The 12,720-nt window shown below is 39.7% G+C and overlaps 1 protein-coding gene and 3 non-coding genes across 4 annotated transcripts, besides 1 other annotated feature; all 4 read left to right on the top strand.

Moving 5' to 3' along the window:
* Window positions 1-2,217, top strand: CG14598 (uncharacterized protein). Its single transcript, NM_141465.3, has 2 exons — window positions 1-102; window positions 1,090-2,217. The coding sequence occupies exons 1-2, from the start codon at window positions 88-90 to the stop codon at window positions 1,762-1,764; spliced, it is 690 nt and encodes a 229-aa protein (NP_649722.1). The 5' UTR covers window positions 1-87; the 3' UTR covers window positions 1,765-2,217.
* Window positions 2,218-11,537: 9,320 nt separating this feature from the next.
* tRNA:Val-CAC-2-1 (transfer RNA:Valine-CAC 2-1) lies at window positions 11,538-11,610 on the top strand. Its single transcript has one exon. It is a non-coding gene; the product is annotated as a tRNA-Val (tRNA).
* An 82-nt stretch (window positions 11,611-11,692) lies between these two features.
* Window positions 11,693-11,784, top strand: mir-4950 (mir-4950 stem loop). The gene has a single exon (NR_048339.1). It is a non-coding gene; the product is annotated as a mir-4950 precursor RNA (primary transcript).
* Window positions 11,785-11,892: 108 nt separating this feature from the next.
* Window positions 11,893-12,215: a mobile genetic element.
* An 85-nt stretch (window positions 12,216-12,300) lies between these two features.
* On the top strand, window positions 12,301-12,373 carry tRNA:Val-CAC-2-2 (transfer RNA:Valine-CAC 2-2). Its single transcript has one exon. It is a non-coding gene; the product is annotated as a tRNA-Val (tRNA).
* Window positions 12,374-12,720: the final 347 nt, after the last annotated feature.

Below are 12,720 nucleotides of genomic sequence, written 5' to 3' on the forward strand. Positions count from 1 at the left end.
GCTTTTAGTTCGTTCAAAAATTTCAAAGTGTTCGGTACGGGACACAAGTTTTCCGCCTTAAATAAACAAATAGGATTCCTAGCAAATATGTCACTGAAATACGTAAGTGGACAACTCGTGTGCATAATTGTGAATATAAAATTGTTGCTAATGTTGTTACTGTTCTAAGCTGGTCTTTCCTGAAATAGACTCTAAAAAATGCAACAAATTGTTCTAATTAGCCATCTGCGTAAGCATCATTAGCGGAATTCCAGTTTAATGCATAAATTAAATTATGAAATTGGTCCTGAAATGAAATTAACATAATTAAATAATTTTGTACCAACAAATTTAAATTTTTTTATATCACTCATTAAATTTATGATAAAAGAGATAAAAGGAGACTGACATTTTTTTAGACGCAACAGTTTATTGTCTGAGGTGTGAACTTGCAAGTCATAACTACAAGTTACCATATACTTTCTTTCTTTTCAAACTAAAAATTTGCATAGATCTCAAGCTCGATTAGTATCTTTATCGTCGCTATGTTAATCACAAGTGGAGAGGGTCTAATGACCTTTCCCACTAGGGAAAGAAAAATGTGATTTAGAATCTAAATGCGAATAGAACTGACTATAAACTAATCCAGTTTTGGCATGTGCCTAACAATGCAAGGCTTTTGCACACTCCAAGGTCAAGTCAAATCAGATTTTAATAATCTTGAAGCTCCCACACTTTTAGAGCTATACTAACAAAGTGTTTGAAATTGGAATACATTGGAATGGTTGTGACCATATTAAACAATAGAGCCATAACTTTAATACGCACCCGTAATTGGCAGACAAATACATATCATTAAGCTGACCAGTCTCTTTTCGAAAACATTGGGTTCAACTTAGCAACAAATACTTACGATAAAAACTGCACCTTTTAGCAGGGCCTTTAGGAAACTAACTTTCAAAATAAAAAATGTTTAAATAAATATCTTTATTAATTTTGTTAGCCCAACGCAGTAGTGTTCACCTATGCGCCGAATGCATATAAAGATTACTATTAGTAGTTACTAAAAACTATAATTAACTTGTTATTACCTGTACCGTTTCATTGCAGTTACTCATTGCTTGTGCAGTGCTGATCGGATTGTGTGGAGCTGATGTGTCAGAAATAAAGGCGGTTAAAGTGGATCTGCCTTTCAATGACTTGCTACCACCGCTGCTGGATGAAGTGAGCACCACGACGACAACGACGACGACAACGACAACCACAACGACGACCACAACGGAGAAGCCAGCCACAACGCTGGCCACAAAGCCAACCAAGAAATCGTACTACCAGAAGCCAGCTCAGCTGGCAAAGGAGGATAAGTTGAAGACCATTGTCATCAAGCAGGATGTTTCACAGCTCCCTTTGGATCTACTGCCACCTTTCGAAGACGAGGTCAAGCCGGCGGAGGACAAGCTGCGGCCAGTGGTTAATACTACGCCAAAACCCGTGGTTAGGATCTCTCAGCCGTCTGTGCTCAAGGTCACTCCAAAGGCTGTTCCCAAGGTCACCCCGCCGCCTGCTCCACGTCCGCAGTACTCTGTTCAACCAGCCCTAGCATCCCGCCCACAATACTCCGTTCATCCTGCTCCTCAAGCGATACACCCTCAGCCCACCCGTGCTTCTGGTTTCGGAAGTGGATTCCAGTCCCGTTTCTCAAACTACTTCCTCACCAGTACCCCTCGACCCAGACGCGGTCCCCTGCCCACTATCACCCCTTTTCCACGCTTCGTCAGACTGTAGGAATCCATTTAATTAGATTAGATAAGCACCATTCAAAGGCCGACTTAAAATATAAAATAAATTAGATACGACACAACTGAGATAATGAGTGGAAACTATGCGGTATTATTTAAAAGCGACTGTTGAAGCATGAATTCACAACAAAGTATTCGAAGATTTCAAATGTTGATGGATTAAATAATTTATGAATGCACAAAAGTGACCATTTCGAATCATAGAGGCAACGCCATCTGTTGCTACTTCGTTATGTGAGGTTATCTGTTTTAAATTAACACCTTTGTCAAGGGAAAAGTGGAAGAAGCGCAAAATTAATTCCTAAAATAATATTTATCGTAAAGGAAATTCATACACCCTTCTTAGCGACCAATGGATAGCGTTTTACCTTTTCCAGAGCTTCATCGGCATGTTTTTAATTGTAGTACATATATTTAAAATAAACTGCTAATGCAATGTAAAAAAAAAAAACCAAAACTAATTTCCGAAATATTTCTATTAACTCTCGGTCTGTATGATAAGATTTTTCTTTTTGAAGATACAATAATTAAAAGTTGCCAAAAAAAATGATGACAGTGATATATTATGCTAGTTGACTCCAATGCGCGCAATCAACCAAATTTACTTATCAAACTTCTTAAACACCTTTCCCTTCCCCAAAAGCAAACACATTCAAGTATCTACCGCAAAAGCGGAATTCGGATTCATTAACAGCATTTAATTAATTGCTTGGCGCCGTCGGAACAGAAACTGACACTGAAAGCCGCTGTCAGCTGCCAAATAGCTACAAACGGTTTAGCCCCCGGCTAGCACACAAATACATTCATATACATAACACGGCACCCGGCACACAAATCCAAGCCCAAAACCAGGCTCAAACCGAACTCAGCTCCAAATTTCAAGCGTAAACCCAAACCCATCGCTTGACATTTGCTCAACATGCTAAATGCTAATTACTTGGCGTTGATGATGTCGCCGACATTCGGGCTGTCAGAAATTCGTAACACTCACATGGGCATTTGAATGTGGTCCAGAGCACGGAGAGAATAACTATTACTATGTATAAACAAATAAGTCTTGGCTAGTATATAGAATATATTTTTCACAATTTTTCATTACATAGAACATTAAGTTTCTTTCTACTTTCCATTAATATTTCAGGTAAGATCAATAGGGTGAGAAACTTTTCCCACTTCGCAAAAGGACTTCATCCTCTGTAAGCCATCGAGGTTTCTCCAAGTGCTATTCAGTTGAAATCGCGTACATAGCTGCGCCGATCTAATCAAATCATTGCCATACCGATTAGCCATATTTATGGCTCCCGTTTGTCACTGGCATTGTTGTTACGGCCGTTGTCTATTTGGTCGCGTTAATTACACAGCTGATTGACATTATGCATTGCCATTGGGATGATTGTGTTATTGGCGGCAAGTCCGGTGGCGATCTGCATGCAACAGCTTATTTAAATGGCTGTCGGCTATCTGCCCCCGGGCACAAATGAAGCAAACATTGCCAATGATTAATGGAATTAAAATAAATTTAATAAGCCATTAAAGTGATTCTGATAAATGTATGCGTATTTCGGACGGAAATCCCTCGTGATGAATATGCCCACCCTGTTTACCCAATTTCCATATTAAATGATTTTCGATAAGCAAACCGAGGCCCACACATTTTTATAGTGCAATCAAAGGCATAGTTGGCAGTACATGAAGAGCACTTTAAAGGATTTGCGAAATGGCACGCAATCAAGTGGTAACCAAAAATGTTTTTGCCATGGAACATGTTTTCGATTCGAACGAAATGCATACAAAAATGTGTAATGCAAAGCATATCATACATTTTTCTATTATTTACAAATGATTTAGTTCTAGATATGCTGCTACTGTAATGCAAAACTTTTCAATTAAAATGTCCAGCTGGGCGTAGGCTATATTAGCACATCAACACCAAACCTATTCTCCTTAGTTTCATGGAAATTGATAAAACGCTTTTCGATTGCCATGGAAACTGCGTAAGCCGATTCGCGCGATACTGGCCAGTCATAGCTGCTTTAACCCCAGCTAATTTCAAAGCCCCTCAATTTCAGGCAGTGACAAAATCATAGAGACTTAATGCGCCCCAACTAATTACCCACCCCGCGGCTCTTCCCACGGGTAATGCCACGAGCTACGAAGTTGAGCAACAATTTAAATGACACTAGTAAATGTTGCAAGGCGACTCCAATGACTACGTTTCTGGTATTTCAGACTATTAAATGCGCAATGGGCGTCAGTTTTGGTGCTGCTAATCGTCCTAAATTATTGGAAATCTAAGGTTTCGAAATGCATATGCATGTTTGTGAAACTGTTTGTTTGCCAGTCACAAGAAGTATTTGTAATATGATAATTTTGCCCACAAAAAATAGATTCCCCTGATTAGCAGCCGAAATTCGAAAGTAATAAAAGCGAAAACTGGCGAAAATTATACTTCTAGAAGCAGCTCTCAGTGACTGATTTTATTTCTACGTACGTCGACAAAGGGTATTGCCATGAATCGCTCTCATTAAAAAAGTTTTTCCTGCGATGCGTAAAAAGCCATTAGATGGCCATGGCATTGGAGGGGGCTTTTCACTCTTTCACACCCTCTAGTGTGCGGATCCAGCAGCAGCATTAAAAATCGCTTTTACAAATGGTGCCATAAGCTCTTAGGCAAACTTTTAATGTGCACACACACACACGCGCATAGTTGGTATCGCACGAGGGAGAAAGATTTATGTGGCCAATGCGGCGTATGAGCGTTGTGAAGTATTTTCAACTTTAACACGGAGCCTGAACTGGCCCACCGTAGGCCCCTGGACCCGAGAATTAAGATATATTAAAAGTGTCTAGACTGCGCCACATTAGGCAGTATAATAAACAATAAACACAATAAAAGTAATGAGAAAACGGGAGCACGGCCACTAAATGAAAATGTTGTCCGACCTCTTTCATGGTCAATAAGATCGGAACGAAATGGCAATATACACATATATTCCATTCCGATACCAAAAGCTAGTCGAGCAGCTCGTTTCCAACAATCATTTTTTACGCCACTTTAATTAAATTTTCTCACTTGCTGCGCAGTATGTTAATTTCATTTCCCAACCAAAAGACGATTTTCACTTTCCGCAGCTGTCGCCCCAATGAATTAATGACCTTAAGTGGATGGTCGAAGGGACAATAACTTTCCGCCGCAATACTGTTGTAAATGTTTTCGCGAATTTTAAATTGACAGTAAATATTAAAGTTCCCCGAAACCATCGACCTTAAATGCAATTTTCCGCCAACTTTTCTCATTTGCCCAGTGCATACAATAATAATTTTAATATGACCATGCAGCAGCGAAGGGAAGGATACGGCGAATGATGGGGCTATCATCCTGCCAGCCACCCACATATATCCCTTTAATTATGCTATGCCAACAGTGGGGCGGGGAAGGGGAGGACTTCATCTCGAATTTACATAAGAGTGGCGAATGACGAGTGGCTAGTGGCAACAACTGACCGATTGTAGTATTGATTGCTGGCCATTAGCGGAAATGGTTACCAGTGTTGCGAAACTGTCTACTACTAGAGTTGAGACTATCATTTTCTTGTATTTGCTGGGTTATTACGCTATACTCCAGAAAACAAAGCAATAAATTTGAATGAATTTCAAGAGAGACAACTATCGGCAGTACCACGATTAGGTCATATGATTTTCTATAACACTACATCCCAAGAGGTTTACTAAAATGGACTTTGAACTATGTGTTAAGCATTCACTTAATGCCTTAATGCCAGTTCAAATGAATTAGTATATATAACTAATTAACAATATGTATTTAATACGTCCGATAGATTCTCAACTCCCTCACCTTTTTCACTTGCATTTAATACTCACGGCTTGTTGAACGATTTCGCCAATTTTCGAAATAGATTGTTCGCAACACTAACAGTCGTACATGGAGCCATAGATGCTTCATCCAACCGTTAATGTCTCGCTTCAGCTACAATAACGGAAATGAGTTTTAATGCGAAAATAATTGCATGTCATTGACGTTGACAACGGCAACAGGACGTAAGCAAACAGACAATACGAGAATATTGATATAATATCATTAAATTCCATTTCATATTTGCTCTCTGATGAATGACAGACAGTTCAAGTTGCTACCCGTAGATCCTCTGTCCTCAACCTCTTCATCTCCCACCGCTGCTAAATGGAATCGAAGTGAATGCTAGACCTTGACTCACATCCTGCCGATGAGCGGAAGGTCGACATTTTCTTTGATTCATAATTCTCTGGCCTTAATTAAAAAGTGTATTCTCGTATTTTATTTATTTCTTCTGAAAGGTGGGTTTGAGTTTTCGTTTGTGAATCAAGCATGTAGCTCAAGCTTCGAAACATTGAAATAAAGATATTCTTAAAAATAATTTTATAAAACTATTATATACCGTTATAATTATTTACAGTGTACAGTTTGCATGAAATCATAGTGTCGTGTCTTTAAAAATTCTATTATTTAATTTCTCCAAGGATAAGGACAATTCATATTTTATTCCTTGTCCACTTTTTGTCGAGATAAAACCGGATCTAAATAATGAATACTGAACATCCGTCAATCATGAACTTTGATTACTGTTCGTAAGGCCATTGTAGACAAACAAATTGAGGCGAATGACAAAATAGATTATCCTTCCAAAAACGGGAAAATGAAAATGGCACAAAAAACATTACCAGCACGTTTTTGCAGAGGAAAGGAGTTGAGTCTGGACCCTAAGATAAAGACACAACGAACAAGCAAACACAGCAATTGACCTAAGGGAGGGAATTTTGGAACAGGAATATTTGACATTAAAATAAATAATTCATTCAGTCGACGACAAGCCGTGTAAATTCCCAAAGTCTGGAGTCTGCCGGGTACCTCATACAAATTATTAATAATTTATTTTAGTACATTTCAAGGATTTCGCACGCCGGCCACACGTTTTGGCAATTTCCGGGTAACAAAACCGGAAAAATACTTCGAAACGCAATAAATTTCCAAAGAAGCTGGGGCCGAGTGTTGGCCGTCCCGTCTGACTGTTTGTGTCAAGGGTCGAAATCTGGGGCGGAATGGGGTCAAATGTGAGTGCTTGACAAACTGTTGCCGGGACCAAATCAATGACAAAAAATTACACACGAATGCCTTGGGGCATTCCTGAAGAGATTTGCAAACGCAACTGTCGCCTCGTCCACTTTCCCTTCGGGGGACGGGAAATTAATTTCTTTACGAAGTTTGCGCCTGGTTAAGTTCCGGGGGAAATGGCAATTTACTTAATGCCATGACCTTAACTTTTGATTTCAGTTCGGTTTTCATTTAATTTTCATTTAAAGCTCGGAAACTTTTGCCGAAAAGCCAATTAAATTAAATCGTTTTAGTAATGAAAATTTGTTTGTAGCCTAACAATACATCATGATTACTCTATATATTTGCCTGGGACTTTATGTCTCAATCTTGGTGCAGACAATTTACCTACTTAAATTATTGGAGTTATATTAACATGTAAAATTGAGAATTACTGGAATACATTTAATTCACTTACCTTTTCGGCAGTCTCTTACTTAGCCTTACTTCAAAGGCATTATAACCACCAAACCGAAGAAAAATAAAAAGTATTTAACAAAATCAACAAAGCTACTTCCCGCGCACCTCTAACACTCAGCGAAACCAGAGCAAATGAAATCCAGCGGAGTATTTTGTATAAATTATTTTTCGCGTGGCAGACAGAACACAAAAAAACGAAAAGAATAACTGCCTCGGAGCAGTCCTAAATCAAAACACCAAAGCTTTTCAATGCCACGTGCTTAAAGGTCAAAAACTGAGCTCACATCTAGGGGGTGAGAGAAGGACCTCTGCTCCTTGGTGCTGGGTCCAATAAGTGGGTCTGGACGCGTGCGGCGGACGAGCTTAGCTGAAAAAGACCATTAACAAAGTAAACAGCTGCAGAAGAGCCTCCAGTCTGCGGAGTTTGAAGAGGGGTTCCGAAATTCAGTCGAGTCAGCCATATATTGTTCGCCAAGTGGAACAGAAATTAAAGAATTCTCTTTGTTTTGACACCTCATTCGGGGAGCTCTGCAGAGGTTCGCGCCGATAAAATCAGCTGCTGAGCATTGTGTCCTCGTATTAGCATAATTTTAGGCAATTTTAAGAAAGCAGCTATAAAATTACCAGACTCATGACAACAAAACCTGCCAGATGCCACTTCAACTGAAATTGTTTCTTGGACAGTTTATTTTTGGGTCACTCGAAGTATCTGTACTTCATCGCAAGATCTGGAACAGTGGGAAGCGCTCCTTATCGCATCTTGACAAGTAATTGCTAATGACGACCTACATTTGAATTTTCTGGGATGAAGTTGGCCTAGATTTGATTCCAGACAAACATTACTTTGATGACCGCAGTCGGAACGACTCTGTGAAATCAGTGGGCATTGTTTAAGATGCGAACGCAGGAATCGGAATGTTTTTTAATAATAAAATAAAATAAAATAAAATAAAAATAAAATTAGCAAACAAAATGTAAATAGCTGTTTCCATCTCTAATTCTAGTAAATATAACATTTCCAACAATATTTCTATTTGGCTTTAAAACTGCGGGAGCTTTCCTTGTTCAATGAATAGAACACATTTAGCTGCCTTCGCTATCGCTTCGCTTCGCTGGCAGAAATCTAAAGTTCCAAAATTTTCGTTTTATTTTTGGCCACAAACCTGACATACATAAATACGTAGCGGAAGCTATTACGTGCGGAGCACGAATAAAACCAGGACATAATCGATGGTTCAGTGACGCCACAAGACATCCGTCAATGGCGGTGGCTAACGAACGCTCCGCAAAACCCAAAACGGCACATATCGGTTATTGAAATTGTCTCGCAGGTGTCATTAACGTTGGCAGCACTTTACGGCCAGCAGTTTTGGCTTGGGCCATGCCAATAGCAAAGGCAGTACGCAGTGGAGCATCAGCAGGAGCAGCAGCAGGTGCTTCCATTTGTGGTCGGGCATAAACGATATGGAGGCCGCAGGCTTCTCCTGCCCAACCCTCCGGATCGACCCCATCCCCGGCTGGTCCCCCGGCTCCTCTGTCCACTGTTTGGCGTTGTCATTAATTTCGATTTATGGTCATTAAGCTGAGGCATTGGCATCGGCATCGGCATCTGCTCCTTTCTATTTAATGTGTAAAATATTTAATGAGTCGCAATAATTTATGCACCTTTTTTTGCAGCGAGTGATTGGAGAAAAAGTAAATTATCCCTTCTGTCGATTTGCGTTTATGGTTTTAATTAATGCCTGCCAGGGGTTATGTCCTGTCATATCTGCGCCGTATCAGCTTTAATTTCGCACTTAAATTTTGACACTTTTTTGCGTGCTCGTTGGCTGCCCGAAACTCTGCGAACTTTTGTTTCTGTTCGCCCTCGAGGAGGGAAAAAGGAAAATTATGAAAGAGTCGCAGCATATTTTCTTGCATACTTTTTGCACAAATAACAAACCATAAATAATGTCATACGCTCGCCCAAATGCCAGCCAATGTTTGCCTCGCCCCCCCAAAGCATCCCATCTATATATTTCTTGCTGTTCGCATTCGGTTTGCTTTTAGGCCAAAGTTTTTGAACTACTTGCACGTCCCTTTTTGTGCGACGTTTTCGATATTTTTTGTCATTTTTGTTCTTGTTTTTCTGTTCTGTTCTTCCTTTTGGCAACCCTGCTGTTTTGTGTCTTGGCCATTTCTGAGCCGGCTTGGCCGGGCATCTTCATCTGCTTAAGGCTGCCACGCCTCCTATCGCCATTCTATCCAGCCTCCCGCTGCCTGCCGCTGCTTTATGTGGCCGCCGTCGCGAGACTAAAACTTCAATAGGGCGAAAATGATAAATGGCGCTGCTGGAAATTTTTTCGGGTTTGCTACGCGCGTAATGTGCGAAAATAAAAATGATCAAATAATTTGGCTCTTGAACGAAGGAAACAAAACACAAGACATTCGAGTGGAAGGTCTGTAGGAGAAGGAATTAAAAGCCTAATGTGCATTATATTAAAGCTATCATATTTATTTTTTTTTGTGTCACTAGGGCAAGAAAACACACAAATTTATAAGATATATAAAATTAAATCGTAAAATATATTCCATCCGATTAAAAAAACTCATTTGGAAAAAATGCAACTAATTAAAAGAGTGAGAAGAAACTAAATTGTCAGAAGCACAATGAAGTGAATTTTAAATATTGTACCCATTGAGATATCGCAATGAAAGCTATTTTAACTATTTTAGGAACTCTTTTTTCTGCCCTAATTACATTATTTTTATCCCATAAGAACCAAAACAAAACGTTCGAGTGCTTCGACTGACGGCTTTCCTGGCTTTGGAGCGGTTCTCTTTCGGTACTCGAACTGCAACAGCTCCAAAATTACGCCGAACCTCCATATCCGACATGTGAAAAGCCAAATGCGTACGTTTCCCTGTGTGTTTACACAATTCAACCGCAAAATCCTTTTGTTTGCCAAATATGCTCAGCGTTTTGTGCTCCCGTGCATGTGGATGTGCATTGCGCCAGTGTGTGTGTGCGGCATTGTTCGCCTTGCGAGTGTGTGGGTGCCTTGTTCTAGTCTTAGCGATAATGATGTTTATTTAATGCATTTCAGGTGCAAGGTGCTATTTGCCGTTTGACGTTTTGCGCGCCATCGTACGTCGGATTTCTGCTCGGCATCAACCTTAACGCCACCGTAGAAGAGCTGAGAAGTTAGGTTACCTCGATACCAAAATGCACATCGAAATATACAATCTTACTTCAAAATAATAGATTGTGCTCCCACATTTGATTCTGTTAAGTGGAACGCTTATTATATTATATTAATAATTATATTAATAATTATATTAATATAATATATATTAATATGTAATTAATTATATAGACTATACCTTCATGTTGTCAAATATGGCCAGATCTGAATGCAATCGAATTTGTACCTAGTTTCTCAGTGAAGTAAACTTCCTCTGCCGCATCTCTGACCTTTAAGAGCTTCTCCACTAGCACTAATGCCCTGCTTGGGCATTGGCTTATTGGGTTGAAGTGGGTGGAAAAATGGGCGGTGGAGGAGTGGGAGTGGCAGGGATAGTGGCGCTCATTATGCCGGTCGTGGCTCCATTCCATGCGCCCGAGCAGCTGCGACGTGCAAGCGATAAGCGAGAGCGTTAGCTCAATGTCATACGCTGCGTATACGTAATGGCTCGGGCATTCAGTTCCCTTACCAAAGCATTGGCGCTTAAAATGCAACACACGTTTTTGTGGCACTGCATTTATCGTACCCACCCCAATGGCAACACTTTACCCATAAATAATGCGCATAATCACATTTAAATAAGTAATTTAATTTGTGATTTTCACATATCGTTAAGTTCTTAAGCTCTATAATGAAAGCGACACGAGGGGAGCGATACGCTAATTATGGCTTATTGTTGAATACAATGTGTAAGTGGAAATGAGAACGGTGGTTTACTTCTCACGTTAATTGCCAAACATCATGGGTAATCATGGAAACTATTCAGAGAACCTAAAATATTAGCTACGCTGGTCGAATGTTAAATGACCATGGCAACGCAAATAGTTTATATTTATACTGGACACAGACTTTCTATAAATAGCAAATGGGTTTATTTACCGCGAGCGTAACTGACGTCATGACTGGTTTACTTTCTAAAAAGTTCGGTACTCCCCACTTCCAATTTTGGACGCTGTTTTTTCAACTGTTTCCGTAGTGTAGCGGTTATCACGTGTGCTTCACACGCACAAGGTCCCCGGTTCGAACCCGGGCGGGAACAAGCTGTCAATTATTTTGTCAAATTTTCTTTTCTGAGTTAAAGTTGCACTTACGTATATATATATTATTTATACATTTGTTTATAATGCACATAATAAATGCCAACCATTCATCATGAAATTATAAATAGTATCATTTCAAGATGCATGGTAAGGCTTTATTTTGTTTTGCAATCAAAGACATCTTTCTTTTACGGCTTGTAGATTATAGAGATAATCACCTACGAACCCTGACACGAGAAAGATGATAAGCAAGGCAGGGCATTTTGCTGCAATTTTCATATATTTAAACATGGGAGAATGCTATAATCGATTGCCTCGCCTATCAGATACCAGTTACTCATCTAGTGTTAGAGAGATATTTCAACATTTAGTTGGTGAAGGAATATAAAATTATAAGATAAATAGGAAAATAAGGTAAAAGAAAATCATTTTACACTTTTGGGCGGTTTCTGGGCGTTAGAGAGGGCGTGTCAAGCTTTTATAGTTTCCAAGATAGCAGCGCTCATACGGACAGACGGACTAGCATAAATGTGCAGATTAAATGGACTAGTGAACCTAATCACGAATGTAGCGTCATAAGTGCTTCCTTCTATGTGCTACATACTTCCTAAAAGGTACAGTTTACCCTTTTTCCGTGGATTTATACTAGTCTTTATAATATAGGTCTTGTGATGACAACACCGCCACAAGTTTCCGTAGTGTAGCGGTTATCACGTGTGCTTCACACGCACAAGGTCCCCGGTTCGAACCCGGGCGGGAACATGCGATCCTTTTTGAATTAATTTATCAATAATTATTTTGTATTATTTTACGTTTTTAGTATGTGGGAAAAAGGACTGTTCAGCCAGAAACGAAGTTTTTCCGTTCAGATGTGTTGTTGGGATGCATATGTGAAGGGATCTCACCTCTTGGCACTTGCGTTCTTAATTCGCCTGGCTGTTTCAGTCGGCAAACATTCAGTTTTGGTGTTTTGCATATTTCGGGCACGTTCTGCATTGCGTTTGTGTAATGCCAAGTCATAATTTCCTTATATTACTGTCCTTGGCCCCTTTTGCCATTTTTTGTTGCCCTGGCAGTGCAACATTTGCTTTGTGCAACATTTTAATTAC

The sequence above is a fragment of the Drosophila melanogaster genome, chromosome 3R, assembly GCF_000001215.4.
Source record: "Drosophila melanogaster chromosome 3R".
Lineage (NCBI taxonomy): Eukaryota > Metazoa > Arthropoda > Insecta > Diptera > Drosophilidae > Drosophila > Drosophila melanogaster.